The sequence below is a fragment of the Solanum verrucosum genome, unplaced genomic scaffold (genome assembly GCF_900185275.1).
Source record: "Solanum verrucosum unplaced genomic scaffold, falcon-dt-bn FXZP01000116.1, whole genome shotgun sequence".
NCBI lineage: Eukaryota > Viridiplantae > Streptophyta > Magnoliopsida > Solanales > Solanaceae > Solanum > Solanum verrucosum.
The window spans coordinates 300550-320288 of record NW_026020293.1 but is presented as its reverse complement, the minus strand read 5'-3'; the positions used below and the strand labels follow the sequence as shown (position 1 = coordinate 320288).

General features: G+C 36.5%; 1 protein-coding gene across 1 annotated transcript; it reads right to left on the bottom strand.

Annotated features, from left to right (window-relative positions):
- Positions 1–3369: 3369 nt before the first annotated feature.
- On the bottom strand, positions 3370–16920 carry LOC125834612 (trihelix transcription factor GT-1). The gene is made up of 5 exons (XM_049513745.1): positions 16382–16920; positions 16255–16293; positions 11166–11297; positions 10437–10661; positions 3370–3839 (listed from the first exon to the last, which is right to left on the bottom strand). The coding sequence occupies exons 1-5, from the start codon at positions 16854–16856 to the stop codon at positions 3637–3639; spliced, it is 1074 nt and encodes a 357-aa protein (XP_049369702.1). The 5' UTR covers positions 16857–16920; the 3' UTR covers positions 3370–3636.
- Between the last annotated feature and the right edge of the window lie 2819 nt (positions 16921–19739).

Below are 19739 nucleotides of genomic sequence, written 5' to 3'. Positions count from 1 at the left end.
CCTTTCTAGAGTATATATATATATATATATATATTCGTTTTTTGATAGGTATGTTGCACATGATTACAAATTCAGAAAATATATGTTATAGTAAAAAATATTGCTTATTTAAGCCAAAGTTGGAATAATAAGCTTAGCACAAAATAATATTGCAGATTCTTTTGTGAATGTTCAATGTGAATTGTTATATATATCTCTTATTCACTCGAATCGATGAAGATGGTCAATGAAAGATTTTATTAGTTAAATGCAATAATGTATAAATTTATTTTAATTTGATGAGGTTCAATCATGTAATTTATCGTATCTCACTAATATTACCTTATAGACGATATTTGTTGTGTATTTTTCTTGTCATATAACCAGATATGCTTTGCACCTGTATTTCACATTAAACTGTTTAGATGTCATATGAACATGTGAAGAGAACAACTACGTTAACTGAGAAAAGTTTCCTTTTTTTTACCGGAAAAAATTTAAAATTAAAATTAAAGAATATATTGAATTTGTGAAATCATATATATAATCACATGTTTATCTTACACCCAATAAAGATATAGTTTATATACTTGTAAATGATTTTCAATTTATTCAACCAAGCATGATTCGTCAAAGGAAAAATAATAACACTGTGTTATTACGTATATAGGGGCTAAAGTAATAATATGAAAAATTATTGGTCAAAAGTTAATATAAAGAAAGATGAGAGATAGAAATAATTAATGTAATAACTATGGAATTCATAATATTATAACTAAGAATGTAAAAGAGTGTGAATAATGTTTGCAATAATTAGTAATAACTAAGAGAATTTATAATGTTATAACTAAAGAATTAATGTGCAATAGATGAATTTCTAACAAATTTTATACTTACATAAATAAATAGGACTTTTAATTAATCTTACTATTTTTTATAGTTATTAGATTTTAATTTGGTGTAGGGAAAAAATGTAAATGTTTATTCCATATTACTAAATATTTTATTTTATAAATGATAAATTTTAAATGATTCATATAATCACATATTTTCACTTTTTTTATGAGTTTATTTTTAAAAAAAAATAACTCGGAACATTTTAAAATAATATATTTTGAAGTTAGAAGATCTTGTTAACTTGATAATACATTAGTGACATATATAATACTTCAATTTAAATACAAATACCTACCTAAATATAATTATATTTGCATTAATGAAAATATTTATCTCATAAAATATCTATTAAATAAATAATAAAAATTAAATTGATACAAACTTCAACTTGCGTTAGTACAAGTCATATGAACTTTTCTTCATCTAAATTACTGAAATATTAAGAAATAGTAAATAAGTAAAACAAAAGGACAATGCTCATATAATAATAATTATTTTGAAGCAAACTTCCTGACAATCTAAATCACATAAGTATCATTGATATATAAAGTCATTTTTTTAATCTTGAGCATCAAAAAAACAAATCATGGCAATCTCTAAATTTTGGAAAATGATATTCAAAAGCATATATCTACATCACAAGAGAAATTGTTAACAAAAATAAATGAATTTAGACTACATCATGTTAACTTCATATATTGGAGTATTACATATTAATTTATATATTAAGCAAAAATATATTTATTATATCATCAAAATTATTTTTCCCAAGTACTCGAGGTTATGGAATATACTCTCTTAGGATAGAACGGTTTACTTCATCAGAATAGTGGTACCTCATGTTCTACTAAAGTTCGAACTCACTCAACCATAATAAATCACACAAAAATTATAAAATGCAAGAAGAAAAAGAGTAGATGATTAAAAAAAATTGTTGTTGAAAAATGAGAGGAAACCCTTCTATTTATATATAGTCAACAAAGGATAGTATGAACAAGTGTTTTTTGTGTCTTATCTGAAAAGTCACGACTTTTGGAAAAGATACAACTCTTTGAAAAAGTCACAACTTATTGAAAAAGTCACAACTTATTGAAAAAGTCAACTCTTTGAAAAAGTCACAACTTAAGATAAAAATTTTATAATAATTTAACATTCAAGTTAGAAGTTCATGCTTCTAAAAAAATATAGCTACAAATATAGATAGATATATCTGCATATGCCCATTGTGACATTATTAACAAATACAAAATTCAGTCGGTTCTTAAAGTATGATAGTACAATTATAATTAATAGATTAAAGAATTTAATTGTACTCCCTCAGTTTCAAATACTTGTCACGTTTTACTTTTCAAAAGTCAATTTAACTAATCTTTAAAGCTAAATTGAATTAGACTAGATGAATATAATAAAATTAAATTTTATACGAAAAATAGTAGAAATTACAATTCTTCTCATACAAATGTGAATTTCTCTTATTAATATAAAGTAAGATTTTGCTAAAATCCACTATAACATTTATGGGGAAGTTTGAAAAATATTTCCATTAGTATTCAATGAATGGCTATTGCTCTTATTTGGAGAAAAGGCCCAAAATAATCCCTCATATTTGGGTTAAGACTCAAAGTCAGCCTTGAGTTTTCACTTGAAGCATTAATAGTCCCTTATGTTTACAATATTGGTGCACTTTTAGTCCTCCTCCTAAATTTTGCCTATTTTTTAACTTTATTTTTATCCATAATTTATGTATGGAATGTTCAATAATCATTTTATATATTTAGGAAAAATAATAACTCCATGTGAGAGATTGTGAGAAGAAAAAACCTTGTTTTGTTTAGTAGAAATCGTATTGCAGATAAAATTGAGAGATTCATCACAATGATTTCACGTGCAATAGTACAAATTTTTCTTTTCTTGCAACGTCATATGTCAAGATGTTCTTAGTTTAGCTGCAGTAATATTTCTACTAAATAGAACAATGTGTTCTTCTTCTCACCTTCTCTCACAGAGTTATTATTTCTACTAAAATATATAAAAAGACAATTAGACATTCCTTACATAAAATTGTGGACAAAATTAATGTTAAAAAATAGGTAAAAGTTTAGGGGAGGACCAAAAGTGCACCAATATTGCAAACACGAAAGACTATTAGTGCTCCATGTGAAAACTCAAGAATAACTTTGAGTCTTAACCCAAAGATGAGGGACTATTTTGGGCCTTATCTCCTCTTTTTTGTCCAACTCGAGAAAAATTATTTATCTCAACATCAAATAAGACAAAAAAAAGGGAGAAAAGAAAACCTCAAACTAGAGAAATATGAAATACCAAATATATGTTTCTGAGAACCAAAAATGTGTATTAGTAAAGTAAAGCAAAAAGTAATAAGGCAAAACGCGTAGAGAAATAGAAGTAGAAAGTATGTACTGATTGAAGGATCTGAATTAAATTGAATGCTTTCAATTTCTTAAAACTGAAAATCACTCTATTTCTGTCTAATCTGTTCACATATTACTAGAAAATCTTTAACTACATAACCACAGCAGAGAAATGGTTTCAGGATTTGGAAGTACATCAATTATGAAAAGATTTACATGCAATCAAAAGCTAAGATTCAACTAATTTGTACATCGATGTCCTTCCCTACTTCATCTAGCTCCCATTTGCTACTATTAGGTATAGCTGGAACCATCTATACAACTTAGACTATCTAAATGAGCTTTGAGCAAAATATCACAATGATGGACAAGGCCATACTGATCCTCCTTAGTTGACACCACGATAGACGGCACCAGGGCAAAGCTCATCCATACTATCAACATTTCGATACCCATTATACTCTCTTAAACATGACCAACCTCTGCGTGATAAGAAGTTACGGAAATCATCCTCAGAGTAAAAGGTTTTATCCTCTGTATGAACAGGCAAGTGATCTGCCTCATCATACATGCAGATCTTTATCGTCAGGCCTGCGGAGCAGGAATCAGGTTAGTTTCTCTATTTCTTCTTATGAAGGGAATGAGAATGGGTTAGGGGGGACAAAAGAATAACAGAACTGAATACATAATAGCAAGATAGGCAAATGTTTACTCTGCAAAAGATTTACTTTAGTGGCATACCGCTGTCAATAATGCGCATATTATATATGTCCAATGCTTTATAACTTCGTCACCTTAATTTTATATTCACAAGGGTGATGTGAGACCGGTCCTGGAAATAAATATGGAGTTACAAAGCTCTAACATAGGTGGTGTTTTTGACATCAGACAATTTAAGGAGAAAGATGAAGTATTGTAAGCAGTTATTTGCAGAAAACATGGAGTGGACACTGACCACCTTTTGCTACATTTTAGCTTCATTTCGGAGTTGTGGGCAGACAGCTGGCGACAAAGTAGATGAACCACAGAAAGGTCATGGAGAGCCCCTTTATGAGTATTTTGGTTTATATGGATGGATGGATAGATAGATATATAGAGAAAAAATATTCTCATCTAGCCAAAGACCATGATGTGGAACATGGAGCACCTTTGCAGAGAGGGATATTGAGCTCAGAAGCGCAATCGCGTGCCCCTAGCCGTGATTGCAAAGAAGGCGCCTAGAGCACCAGATTTGCAATTCATGCCCATGGCCATTTATGTAACTAGTTTAGTGTTACTATAAATAGTAAGACTTAGATATATTTGCTTTCGGATGATTCAGAGTTTTTTTTTTTCTTTTTTGATAAGGTAAAGGTTAATTGACTAAGTACCAAGAAGGTACCAAAACAAAAAGTTACAAAAGACTGATGGGAATATCCATACAGTCAATTAAGACATCTCCCTAGCAGCTCCAAAAACTCCATATATTGATCTATATTATCAAGGAAACTATTTTTACACCAACAAAACTAATTATGTAAACACTTGTTTTTAACTCTAGAAATATGGTCTTTTAGCCCATCAGAACAAGCTTTATTTCTTTCTAGCCAGATAGTCCAGAATATGTACAGAGGTATAGTTCTCCAAATTTGCTTCAAAGCTTTGTGTGTTCTCTGGTACTGCCAACTCTCCAAAAATTCCTTCACGTGCTGAGGCATGATTCAAGAGATCCCACAAATACTGATTCAAAGTTTTACTCCTTTTGATGGGTGTTTAGGAATTTTCCTATAAATCTTCCTTGAAATCATTTATGTGATTAAAAGCTATTTTTATTGTTAGAATTGTTTTGTTTTATTTTCAAACTGAAATTGTTAAAATCATCATTTCCTCCTAATTTCTTGTTCTCTCTTTCTCCCTATGTTATTCTTAATTTCTTGTTATCTCTTTCTCCCTATCTTGTTCTTAATTTCTTGATAAAATTTCTTACTTCCATGTATATGTTTGTGATCATTGTTAGAATAGAAATAAGTATTTCCTACTTATAATAGAAATAAGAATAGGAATAGGAATAGGAATAAGAATAGGAATCCTAGTTGGAAAAGGATTCCAATGTAGTGTCTATAAATAGGGTCTCAATGTAACTATTTAGATACACAATTCAATAATATTTTTCGTATATATTTCTCACATGGTATCAGAGCATTGGTGAGAACAAACAAGTCACCGTATGTCTATGTCAATTTCCGGTGACTGTTGGGTCTGATTTTGTTATACTTTTTTCTTTCTGTGGGTGTTGTGCGAAAACCAACACCACCACGAGACTCGGAAAGCCCCCGCGACCAAACCCCAGCCAAAACCACCGGAAAACACCACCCCACGCGCTCTCACGCGCCTATCGGAGGTGGCAGTTTCCGGCGAGATCTGTCTCACGCGCCGGCGCGTGAGGGCTTTTCTGATTATATTTTTTTGAGATTTTTTTGACAGTTGAGGTCGTCCAGCCAATCCGACCAGGCCCATACTGTTTTTGACCAGATCCGATCGCCGGAATTAGAGTTCCAGCTATTTCCAGGCAGTTTCCGGCGACTTTTCTTCGAGATTTGAATTTTCCGAGACAAATTTAGCATAATGTCTTTTGGGTGTGATGTTTTTGGTTCCAAAAATATGGGGATTGGAAGTTCTAGCCCTATAATCACTTCAGAACTTTTATTGGGAAGTTCAAACTATTTATCTTGGGCTTCCTCGGTTGAGTTGTGGTGCAAGGGTCAAGGTGTCCAAGATCACTTAACGAACAAGGCTTATGAGGTAGATGTAAAGGCAAAGACTAGTGAGGAAGATGCAAAAGCCAAAGCACAATGGGAGAAAGTAGATGCTCAATTATGTAGTCTCCTATGGCGTTCTATTGATTTCAAGTTGATGCCCTTGTTTCGCCCATTCCAGACGTGTTATACAGTTTGGGAAAAGGCTCGTGCTTTATACACTAATGACATATCTCGATTCTATGATGTGATATCTCGATTGACCAACTTAAAGAAACAAGAATCCGATATGTCTACTTACTTAGGACAGGTACAGGCAGTCATGGAGGAATTTGACACATTAATGCCAGTTACTACGAATGTGGAAAAACAACAAGAACACAGACAAACATTGTTTCTAGTTCTTACTCTTGCTGGACTTCCTCCTGATCATGATTCTGTACGTGATCAGATTTTAGCTAGCCCTACAGTTCCTACAATCGATGAATTATTCTCTCGTCTCCTTCGTCTTGCGGCACCTCCCAGTCACAAGGTAGTTTCATCACCCACTGTTGACTCATCTATTCTTGCATCTCAAACCTTTGAAAAGCGTACATATCAATCTATGGAGAATCGGCGAGGAGGAGGGCGTTTTGGGAAACCTCGATCCAAGTGTAGTCATTGTCATAAGCCTGGACACACTCGTGATATATGTTATATTTTGCATGGTCCACCACCCAGTTATGATCCTATTGTTCTAAAGGAATATAATGAGTTCCTTCGAAATCGCGCAAATAAGCAAACGTCTCCACAAGTAGTTTCGGTTGCACAACCTGATGTCTCTGTTGCGGGTAATTCTTTTGCTTGTGTGTCGCAATCTAGTACTCTTGGAACATGGGTCATGGACTCTGGGGCTTCTGATCATATCTCTGGTAATAAATCACTTTTATCCGATATTGTTTATTCACAATCTCTTCCAGCTATTACTTTAGCCAATGGGATCCAAACCAAACCAAAAGGGGTTGGAAAAGCCAAACCCCTATCTTCTGTCACCCTAGACTCTGTTCTTTATGTCCCTGGTTCTCCTTTTAATCTAGCATCTGTTAGTCGTTTGACGAAAGCCCTACATTGTAGCATAACTTTTTTCGATGATTTTTTTCTCATGCAGGACCGCAGTACGGGACAGATGATTGGAACAGGACATGAATCACAAGGCCTTTACTATCTTACCTCTTCAAATTCCTTAGCAGCATGCTCCATTACAGATTCCCCAGATTTAATTCACAAACGTTTGGGACATCCGAGTCTATCCAAACTGCAAAAGATGGTGCCTAGTTTGTCTAGTTTATCCACATTAGATTGTGAGTCGTGTCAACTTGGGAAACACACTCGTGCTACGTTTTCTCGTAGTACTGAGGGTCGTTCAGAGTCTATTTTTTCATTAGTTCATTCTGATATTTGGGGTCCTAGTAGAGTCAGTTCCACCTTAGGATTTCGTTATTTTGTTAGTTTCATTGATGATTATTCAAAATGTACTTGGGTTTTCTTAATGAAAGATCGTTCTGAGTTATTTTCTATTTTCAAAAGTTTCTTTGCTGAAATACAAAATCAGTTTGGTGTTTCTATTCGTACTTTTCGTAGTGATAATGCCTTAGAATACTTATCCTCCCAATTTCGGGAGTTTATGACTCACCAAGGCATTATTCACCAGACTACTTGTCCATACACCCCTCAACAAAATGGTGTAGCTGAAAGAAAAAATCGGCATCTTATTGAGACCGCTCGTACTCTTCTCCTTGAATCCAATGTTCCATTGCGTTTTTGGGGAGATGCAGTTCTTACGTCTTGTTATTTGATAAATAGAATGCCCTCTTCTTCTATTCAGAATCAGGTTCCCCATTCCATACTGTTTCCTCAGTCACATCTCTATCCTATCCCTCCTCGTGTCTTTGGGAGCACATGCTTCGTTCATAACTTAGCCCCAGGAAAAGATAAATTAGCTCCTCGTGCCCTCAAATGTGTCTTTCTTGGTTACTCTCGAGTCCAAAAAGGGTATCGTTGTTATTCACATGATCTTCATCGATACCTTATGTCTGCTGATGTTACATTTTTTGAGTCTCAGCCTTACTATGCATCTTCTGATCATCCTGATGTCTCTATGGTCTTACCCATACCTCAGGTTTTACCTGTGCCAACCTTTGTGGAATCTACGGTTACTTCTACATCTCCAGTTGTAGTGCCACCACTACTAACTTATCATCGCCGTCCACGTCCAACCCTAGTCCCAGATGATTCATGTCATGCGCCAGACCCTGCTCCTACTGCGGACTTGCCTCCTCCTAGCCAACCGCTTGCACTTAAAAAAGGTATACGATCCACTCGAAATACTAACCCACATTATACCTTCTTAAGTTATCATCGTCTATCATCACCCCATTATGCATTTGTGTCGTCTTTGTCCTCTATTTCCATTCCTAAGACTACAGGTGAAGCACTTTCTCATTCTGGATGGAGGCAGGCTATGGTTGATGAGATGTCTGCTTTACATAAGAGTGGTACTTGGGAGCTTGTCTCCCTTCCTGCAGGTAAATCTACTGTTGGTTGTCGTTGGGTTTATGCAGTCAAAATTGGTCCAGACGGTCAGGTTGATCGACTTAAGGCTCGCCTTGTTGCCAAAGGGTATACTCAGATATTTGGGCTAGATTATAGTGACACTTTCGCTCCTGTGGCTAAAATTGCATCTGTTCGTCTTTTTCTATCTATGGCTGCCGTTCGTCATTGGCCTCTTCATCAGTTGGACATTAAGAATGCTTTTCTGCATGGTGATCTTGAGGAAGAAGTCTATATGGAGCAACCACCTGGTTTTGTTGCTCAGGGGGAGTCTAGTAGCCTTGTATGTCGATTGCGCAGGTCACTCTATGGTCTAAAACAGTCTCCTCGAGCTTGGTTCGGGAAGTTCAGCACAGTAATTCAGGAGTTTGGCATGACTCGTAGTGGAGCTGATCACTCTGTGTTTTATCGGCATTCTGCACCAAGTCGATGTATCTATTTGGTTGTTTACGTTGATGATATTGTTATCACCGGTAATGATCAAGATGGTATCACCGATTTGAAGCAACATCTCTTTAAGCACTTCCAAACTAAAGACCTTGGCAGATTGAAGTATTTTCTAGGTATTGAGGTTGCTCAGTCTAGATCAGGTATTGTTATTTCTCAGCGCAAGTATGCCTTAGACATTCTTGAGGAGACAGGGATGATGGGATGTAGACCTGTTGACACTCCTATGGATCCGAATGTTAAACTTCTTCCAGGACAGGGGGAGCCACTTAGTAATCCTGAAAGGTATAGACGACTTGTTGGAAAGTTGAATTATCTCACAGTGACTAGACCTGACATCTCTTTTCCTGTGAGTGTTGTAAGTCAGTTTATGACTTCCCCTTGTGATAGTCATTGGGAAGCAGTTGTTCGTATTCTGCGATATATAAAGTCAGCTCCCGGTAAAGGACTACTCTTTGAGGATCAAGGCCATGAGCATATCATTGGATATACAGACGCTGATTGGGCAGGATCACCCTCTGACAGACGTTCGACATCCGGATATTGTGTTTTAGTAGAAGGTAATTTGGTGTCGTGGAAGAGCAAGAAACAGAATGTGGTTGCTCGATCTAGTGCAGAATCAGAATATCGAGCAATGGCGACAGCAACTTGTGAGCTAGTTTGGATCAAACAGTTGCTGGGAGAACTAAAATTTGGCAAAGTTGATAAGATGGAACTTGTGTGTGATAATCAAGCGGCTCTTCATATCGCATCAAATCCAGTGTTTCATGAAAGGACTAAGCACATTGAGATTGACTGTCACTTTGTCAGAGAAAAGATACTCTCGGGAGATATTGTTACGAAATTTGTGAAGTCAAATGATCAGCTTGCAGATATCTTCACCAAGTCCCTCACATGTCCTCGTATTAATTACATCTGTAACAAGCTAGGTACATATAATTTGTATGCACCAGCTTGAGGGGGAGTGTTAGAATAGAAATAAGTATTTCCTACTTATAATAGAAATAAGAATAGGAATAGGAATAGGAATAAGAATAGGAATCCTAGTTGGAAAAGGATTCCAATGTAGTGTCTATAAATAGGGTCTCAATGTAACTATTTAGATACACAATTCAATAATATTTTTCGTATATATTTCTCACAATCATTCAATTAGCTGATTGCAGATGGGATTGTCTTTAAAAAGGAGTTTTTCGAGGCACGACAAAGGGATGTTAGAAATAGTGGATAGAAGAATCTGATACTGTTAAATTGATGAACCAACTAGTGGCAGTAGAGATGGGACAGGGCAGGCTCAGGGAAAGGCTCCTTGCCCCTTTACCAGCCCCAAGTACTTTGTAGTTTGTTATGGATATCAACACAACTACCAAAACCTCATCACAATGCTAGTTATAATTTTACTGTTGCATGACATTACCTTCATCGACATGCAAGGTGTAGTTTCCCAGTGGCATATCCCTGTCAAGTGTTCTGACAATATTATCTTCATCCTCCAACCAAAATGCACGCTTAGTCCTTAACCGAAAAGCAGATTTAATAGCTTCCTTGATCGCACATGCAGTGCCGTCAATACCGATTTTTTTGATGTAATCTCCCCACTTGACTGAGATAACTCGTCCCTCATATGACTGACTCGGCTCACCTGCAAACGCGTAGAATAGTTATTAGAATAAAATAAAAATCTAAGCGAGTTGAAACTGTAACCCTAGAAGCAATTTTTGACAGAAGCCTCAAAAGGGTAATCTTTGTACCAATTAAAATTAATTGACAAAGCCGCAATGCATCTAAACAAAACCCAGAGGCTGCCATCTGAACGAAATCCAGAGAATGATAGAATATAGACAGCATAAAAGTATTGGTGACTGGGTTTCTAAAAGAGTTTTAGGAGGGATGTTCTTAGAATAGTTCCCTCAGTGTACTCTACACTTCTTAAATTGAAGAGTCAAGGTAGGAAGAACTAGTCTGAATGACCCGACCAAGAAAAATATGCCAAAATAGTTTATTTCAGCTCTAATCTTTTTGATAATAAAGATCAAGTATTTCAGCTCTAATCTTTTTTGAGAAGATTCTTCAGACTCCTTTTGTTTTCCTTCTCTAAAGCAAAACCATCGGGATGTTTCCACACTAATTTGTAACACAGACTAACCGGTTCCAGGTGGCTCTCTCCAATTCCAAGGGGAAACTCCACTAGCGGTGACTGCATCTGCCGCTGTTATGGCAAGAGGATGGCCATCATGATCCAGACGTCGTTCTAAATTAAGTGTTGGTCTCCCATTCTCTGTACATCAAAAATTTTATAAGTATATTCCACTGCATATTGTAACTTGCAAATCAACAAAAAAAAATTAGCATGAAAAAGTAAGTGCAATAAATACTGCATGTCGTTCAGAAATACAGAGCATATATTCAGGAAAATTAAAGCGGCAATCATCTTAAGCTTAATTTAGTTTGCATTTCTTTAGAAACCAAACTAGAAACTTGCAGTGAAGGATTCTGAGCTCATGATTAAGTTGGAAAATATCATTGTTTTAACTTTTACCCTCCTTGAATCAGATGGGAGACTCGTTTTTAGGTTGAAGTGGTTTTCTTTTAATTAGATTACATTCTAATCGGCATTGATAGGTTTAGTTAGGCATTTTTGCAGATGTCTAAGAATCCGAAGGCAGTCTTCTTTGATTACTTACTTTGGTCTAACTTACATCTAAATCCATGGACAAACAGATTGACCTGACATAAGCGCAACTTTTGTGAGGGAAATTAATGGAGGATATACATTAGAACATAATGGAAGAAAAGAAATTCAATAATAGAAGATGACAAAGTGTTGCTGACTTCAAGATATGGCTGCTTCCACGATTTCATATGATACGTCTTTAAGAGAAACAAAGGATTATTCAAGGTGAAGTATGATTCGGTTTTTGAAGCATTAGGAACAACGCCACGGTAACGTGTTGCACCTAAGATATCATGCATTTTAAAAGGGCGAACAAGTGATGCACATATGCAAAAGATTGACAGATCGCCTGGTGATCCACTTCCAAATTCGTGGATTACAAATTAGCTTAAGGTTTTGGACCTAAGGTATCGTCAAGCTATACAAAAATGAAACACTGCCCACCTACAACTCGAAAGGATGCGTAAATAAGTATCCTTTAGATTCCATGTATATTTCGTATCCTTTTTTTTTTCTTTCTTTATATCAGGTAAATATATTTTCATTGTGAAACATGGACTAAATGTTGTATACAAGGGGTAAACCAAAATGTAAAGAATCTGCATGCTATGATTCTCTACAAACTCCACCCAATTATCTATACAACAAGGAACTTTATGTGAACACCAAAAGGAAATAAGGGAACGGAGACTACTCATCAATTGGGAGAAACTCGACTCTACTCCTTCAAAAGCTTTCCTATTCCTCTCTCCAAACAACCCACATTAACACAAGTGGTATCACATTCCTTGTCCTTCGTCTTCTCCTCCTTCCACTCTTTCACAATTTTGGCATTGCCTATGGAGTGTCAAACCACCTAAACATATTACACCATAACCTCATGGTTAACCCACAATGGAGAAGAAGATGATCCACGTCCTCACCCGTCTTCTTACACATGCCAACCGACGCAAACAACCTTCCGTTTTCTAAGATTTTCCACTGTCAAAATCACCCCTCTAGCAGCTAGCCAAGAAAAAGAACACACCTTCCTCGGCACCTTTGGTATCCATATTGTATTACATGGAAAAACATGCTCCTCTCTAACCAACAGGTTATCATGAAGGACATCACAGATGTATATATTGTATCCGTCAATTTTTTGTATTATAAAGAATTGTTTTAACCACAAATTTAATCAATTAAACAAGAGCTTTCATCTTATCTTTTGTTTGTGATCTACTATAGAGCTTCCACCTTATCTTTCACTTGTGATGTAGTTTTATATGGTATCAGAGCCCAATGCAAACCTCTTCATCCGCATCCCTTCCTCCTCCATACCCATGTTGTCTCTAACACCTGCTTCTTCAAACTACAGGTCACGTAATTCTCAAAAGACTTTATTCTTTGTCAACCACATTCCCATATCTCAAGCAGTACTCTACTCCCTAATTATCCTCTCTTATTTTGGTAATAAGAGTCCACATTTCTCCCCCCAAACTCATCTAAACTTGTGCCTTATTACTCTGCACAGTCTCAGTCAGATTGTGGTTCCTTCCAAGCCTACATCTCCTACTAGTGATACATAACCCAATTCAAATTCCAACTTGGCACATATATTAGGAGTGGTATCGATGGCCTGAAGATCTCGAAGTTGGGTGAAATTCAGTTCTTGTTATAGTTCGTGATAGTTTGTGAGTGAAGAACAAGTGGCACACATCCTTAAAAGAGGAAGAAGGTGGACGGGAGAGAGCATTTGAGGCTGGAAAAATGGGTAGACCATAGTGGGTGTGATGATCCACCCACGAGTTTCTAGAGATTCAGTGGTGGTGAACATGATGGGCTTACCTGTTCATCTAGGGTGTTTTGAGTTTTTCAGGAAAGTGGGGGATATGTGTGGTGGTTTTGTGGATGCTTCCATTAAAGAGAAGCAAATGAAAGATTTTCATAAAAATTCTCATAGAATCGAGAATGAAGTTTAAACCTTGTATGCGTATCTCCAAACATTTTGGACATAAATACCTTTTAGAAGGTCGGTTCACAGTCTACACAACCTCTCCAGGGTGAGACTTGTGGTGAGAATAGGGGGGAAATTTTGAGCTTCCTTGAAGACAGAAGATGGGGCTTTGGGGTTTAGGATATAGTTGTACCCTGAAGTCTGACATTTCTTGCTTGTCCACAAGGGAGTAGGACAGTGAGGAGATGAGGAAGAAAGGGGGAAGGATGGGAGACGGGAGAAGGGCTATTGAGAGTCATGCGAAGCCAAGTGAGTTGCTAGAGATGAATCTTCTGGCACCTGCATCGCAGAGGAAGCAAACATATGATGATGGATTTGAAATGGTGAGGAGAGGAAATGGGTTTCTATGCGGTGAAAAGACAAGAATACCGCTGGTTAAGTGAACTAGGAAAGAGAATATGAGTCAATTCACCAACTAAAAATAAAATAAACCAAATCAACCTATTCTTTTTTTTTCTTTTGAAAATGGTAATGTTAAAAAAATCAGCCTATTCTGTAGATCCATATAAGAGCCCTCTTGCTAAAAATTGTTCTTCTCATATGGTACCTACAGCTTCCTACCCAATCATAGCATGTCTCAACTTTTGATCTTGACTCAGGATGTCATACAATTTCCCCCTAACCAGAAATAGATTCTATTGTCCATCCTATTCATGAGGATCAAGATATCGAGAGGGAAAAAAAGTTCCATTTGAGTGGTCTGAGGAGTGTGAGTTGAGCTTACGGAAGCTCAAGGAGTTGCTTACTACCACTCCTATATTGACTCTTCCAGTTGGAGGAAAAGAAGCTTGAAGAGAAAGGATGACGATGGAGTTTTCCGGTGGAGAAAGTCCACCGGAATGGGGTTCCCCAAATCCAGAAGGAACTTCAGGATGATGCTTCGAGAAAGGGGCCTTTGATATTAGATAGACTTTCATAGTATTGAAACCTGAGTGTAAAATCCTCTGTCTAAAGTCTATATAAATAGATAGAAGCATGAAATATTGAAGTCACGCATTCCCATAAATTTTTTCTGTTGTGCTATATTTTCATGGTAGCTATGGTAGAGCTTTCGTTCTACCACTCTGAATTAACTGTTCAGACATGCTATGATGCTAGAAGTTTAGAACTTCCAGCGGAATATGAAAAAAATTGGCCATGGAAAATGATATGGAAGACAAAAGTACCAGCGAAAGTGGCTTGTTTTGGATGGCTGGCAGCTCTCGGAGCGTATTTATCGCAGGATCGGCTGCAGGAGAAACGATTTATTCATTATAGCAAGTGCTTTTTATATGAGAATGCTAGGGAATCAGTGGATCACTTGCTACTTCACTGTAGCATTTCATGGCAGATTTGATATATAATTTTATGCATTTTTGGAGTTCACTTGGTAATGCCATCAAACTTTTGATAGCTACTCCATATTTGACAAACAAAGAGATTGACAGGAGACAAAGAGGCTTTGGAGTGAGTCACCTTATGCATAGCATGGACCTAAGTTGCTCGGACTCTTCACTTTTGGTGCCGCACCCGTACCGGACACTCGCACCCGAGACTGAGCAACTTAGGGTGTGGGATCCGTGTCCGATTTGGTCAACCGATTTTGGGTACTTCGACTGAAATTGATGGGGAAAGTCTGGACAATTTTAATGATTTCTGTAATCAATACAAAAGCTAAGGTGAAATTGAAGGAAATGAAATACCTTTTATATAGAAATTTCTATGTCACTCCTTTTCCTTTGATCTCCTTCTAGGATTCTCCTCAAGTTCTCCAAATAATATCTCATAATTTAGGTTTTATAGCTCTATTTTAGATATTCTAATTATTTTTAGGCGAATCCCCGCACCCGTATCCATACATGAATCCATATCCCCAAATCTTAAAAATTTGATAATAAAGGATTCGACCTTTAGATCCGCACCCGTATCGGACACCCGCAGTCGAGTCCGAGCAACTTAGGCATGGACTATATGGCTAGGAAAGATCTAAAGATGCTTTGATGGGAAGAAGGAATTTGCAGCTGTTATAAAATTCAAATGTATTCAGAATCTGTTGTTTTAGGAGCAGTGGGTCTTTTGCTACTGATCTTTAAGATTTTATGGACTTGCTAGAGTCTTTTGTCATGTAATTTGGTCGAGTCCAATTTGTGTAACCTTTTCAGACTTTATACCATTATCTAAAAAAAACAATTTATATTTTATCAATCTCCATTTTTTCTAAAATTTACATTAACCCTTTCCTTGAAAAACTAATCCCTCCTATTATCACATATTGGTACCCCACAAATGAACTAGTATTGGATAGTGTATCCAACCAAAGAGAGCATATCTCAAATTACTCCAACCACTATTGTTGGGTCTGGTTAAGGGCCAGACCACTAGGTTCTATTTCACACAACCTAACTGGTCACCTTAAATATAATTAATTTTGACAACTTTATAGAAGTGAGGTATAGTGAAGCAAGCAGCAGCTGAACATGAAGAGTATCCAAAAACACAGTAGGAAGTAAAGAAATGAACAACCACAGAGATAGTAAAAAAATATGCAATGGTCTAAAGAGATATGCTACAGCTTAGATGTGTTACCTTCAACGGGTCCAAATGTGATGCTTGTATCATCAAGACCTGGGATAAAGTGGGATACAGTGGAAGAGATTAGAACTGAGAGGAAAATAAGAGAAGATGGTTGGAGCAGTTAAAAAGAAGAAGATACCTTTTTGAGCGAAGTGCATAAAAGAATCAACCTTGGGAGGGGGAGGAGGAGGGCTCTTATAACCAGTATTAGTCCTGTCTCTTAAAATCTCGTCAATTTCCTTATAATAGGACATCTTAGCAGAGCCATTTCTATCTTGATTTTGTTTAGCTTTCTTGAATTCCTTCAACAAATTTCTCCATTTATCAGTACACATAGTAGGTGACCTATCAAAGCCTTTTTCTCTCATCTTCATAGAAATTTGGTCCCACAAATGCTTATTAGACTTTGAAGTATTGAAAAGAGAGTCAATTTCTCTACGAAGACCAATAAGTACTCGAGTTTCTTCTTGTACCCATGTCTCTGCACGTTTCTTAGGGGTTTTCACATCAGAACAAGGGTTTGTACAATTTTCCTCGCCCCCACTGCTCGTCGTATCTCCGCCGCCCATTAGAATTTGCTGCTGGCTATTGCTAGTCACCACGTCAACCATCATTTTCTCGATCCCAGACTTCTTCTTTCTACAACTCTATAGCTTCAGCACTTTCGCCTATCCACACTGCCCACTAACTAATTTTTCTTCACTTCCCTCTACATTATCTAAATTATTATTCCTTCCCCTTAATTTTCAACTCTTTCTTTTTTTCCTTTAAAAAACTTTTCTTTTTAGACCAGAGTCGGATCCACTGATCCATTTTTAGATTAAAACAAAAGAAAAGTATTCTAAACATAAAACAAATGGACCAATTAAAACATCCAAAACAGCCCTAAAATACCCATTAGCTATACAAATTGGTATAAATTGCCCTTCATCCACCTATCGGGCCAAAAATGTCTCTAAAATCAATATTTTGGTTCTTTTTTACCCTTATCTTTAATGGTCTCTATAAATAACCCTAATTAACAAAATAATTAATGGCGTGTCACTATCCTAACAAATAATTAAACTAATTAAAAAGACCACAAAATACCCATTGGATCAGGAAAATATGTCATACAACTTCCTATGATCAGATGAACAATCGGCTGAGATTGAATAGGTTGAGGAGGTACTTCTAGCACTTCAACTTCACCTTCAAGCATTTCTAATAATACCCTACTCATCCAAGGGTGTCGTATCGGATTTGCTTGTATGCACCATAATGCAACTAAACTCAATTTTATAGCCATCTTCTTTTCATCATCATTTGCTTCTTTACCCACCACAATATCCTTCCCCTTGTTAAACTTATCATAAATATAATAAGGAAAATATTGGCGGAATCCTCTTCATCTTCAACTTCATTTCTCTTTAAGTCCAACATTTCCATTAGCAACATCCCAAAACTGTAAAACATTAGCTTTGTAAGAGATTGCTCCAATGCCTCTGTTGATCAACTCTAGAGAAATATATCCAATCGTTCTACGAGCAACTGTCGGAAGCCTGTGAAAAGAGTTTTCAGGTATTAAAAAATAAACTTACTTCCACTCCAGTGTTAACTTTACCATATACCAATGGTTTTGTGGTTTATTGTGATGCTTCGAGAATTGGTTTGGGATGTGTCCTTTTGTAAAATGGGAAAGTCATTGCCTATGCTTCAAGTCAACTTAAAGTGCATGAAAATAACTATCCTACCCCTGATTTGGAACTAGTGACAGTTGTGTTTGCATTAGAGATTTTGGAGGCATTACTTGTATGGTGTTCATGTTTATGTCTTTACTGACCATAATAGGTTACAATACGTGTTCAAACAGAATGACCTAAATCTTCGCAAAAGAAGGTGGCTTGAGTTACTAAATGAGTATAACATGAGTGTTCTCTATTACCCCCGCAAAGCGAATGTGGTGGGAAATGCTCTTAGTCGGTTATCAATGGGTAGTGTTTCTCATATTGAAGATGGTAAGAAGGAGTTGGTTCAAGATGTTCATAGATTGTCTTGTTTGAGTGTTCGAATAGTTGATTCCACCAAATGGGGTGTTATGGTTCATAATGCTTATGAATCGTCTTTTGTGTCGGAAGTGAAAGAAAAACAAGGTCTTGATCCGAATTTTGTTGAATTAAATGAAGCAGTATTTAGAAAGTTTGTAGAGGCTTTCGCCCAAGGGGGAGATGGAGTACTTTGACATCAAGGTCATTTGTGTGTTCCCAATGTAAATGACTTGAGAGGGAAAATTTTATCAGAAGCCCATAGTTCTCGATATTCCATTCACCCAGGAGCCATCAAGATTTACCATGACTTTCGGGAGGTCTATTGGTTGAATGGGTTGAAGAAGGATATTGCGGAATTTGTTGCTATTTGTCCTAATTGTCCACAAGTGAAAGTTGAGCATCAGAAGTCGAGAGGTTTGTCCCAAGATATTAGCATTCCTACTTGGAAATGGGAAGATTTGAATATGGACTTCATTGTTTGTTTACCCCGCACTCGGCGATAACATGACTAGATTTGGTTGTAGTAGATCATATGAAAAAATCAACTTATTTCATTCCGGTCAAAGTTTCTTATTCGGCAGAAGACTATGCTAAGTTGTACTTGAAAGAAATGGTTAGTTTTCATGGAGTGCCCTTATACATTATCTCTAATTGTGGTACCCAATTCACTTCTCAATTTTGGAAATCTTTCAAAAAGGGGCTTGGTGCTCGTGTTAAACTTAGTACAACCTTTCATCCGCAAACTGATGGGAAGGTGGAGCGTACTATCCAAACTTTGGAAGATATGTTGCGAGCTTGTTTAATTGACTTAAAGATGATCATTTGCCTTTGATTGAGTTCGCATATAATAATAGCTATCACTTAAGCATTGGTATGGCTCCATTTGAGGCTCTATATTGTAGGAGGTGTAGATATCTTATAGGTTTGTTTGAAGCAGGTGAAGTTGCCTTGATAGGTCCCGAATTGGTACATGAAGCGATCGAGAATGTTTGGCTTATTCGAGAAAGGTTGAAAATGGCTCAAAGTTGACAAAAGTCCTATGCAGATGTTAAAAGAAGAGATTTTGAGTTTGATGTGGATGATATGGTTTATTTGAAAATTTTACCCATGAAGGGTGTGATGAGATTAGTAAGAAAGGAAAACTTAGTCCCCGTTATGTGGCCCTTATAAGATTTTGAGGCGTATTGGTAAAGTTTCATATGAACTTGATTTTCCTAATGACTTGGCATCGGTGCATCCGCTTTTCCATGTCTCCTTGTTGAAAAATGTATCGGTGATCCGATATCTATAGTACCATTGGCTAGGTATAAGGTATAACCTTTCTTATCAAGAAAGTCTAGTTGAAATTTTCGACCGGCAAGTTCGGAAGTTGAGAAATAAAGAAGTTGCTCCGTAAAGGTTCTTTAGAAAAATTAGTTACTTGAGGGTGATACTTGGGAGGCTGAGGCCGATATGATGTCTCGTTATCCT

Bases quoted from the DNA above. Each gene is read 5' to 3' on its own strand.
- LOC125834612 (XM_049513745.1), bottom strand. From the start codon at position 16,856: ATGATGGTTGACGTGGTGACTAGCAATAGCCAGCAGCAAATTCTAATG. The intron at 16,294-16,381 runs GTATCTTCTTCT...ACTTTATCCCAG, and splicing joins TATGCACTTCGCTCAAAAAG to GTCTTGATGATACAAGCATC. The intron at 10,662-11,165 runs GTTAGTCTGTGT...ACGCGTTTGCAG, and splicing joins GAGAGAGCCACCTGGAACCG to GTGAGCCGAGTCAGTCATAT.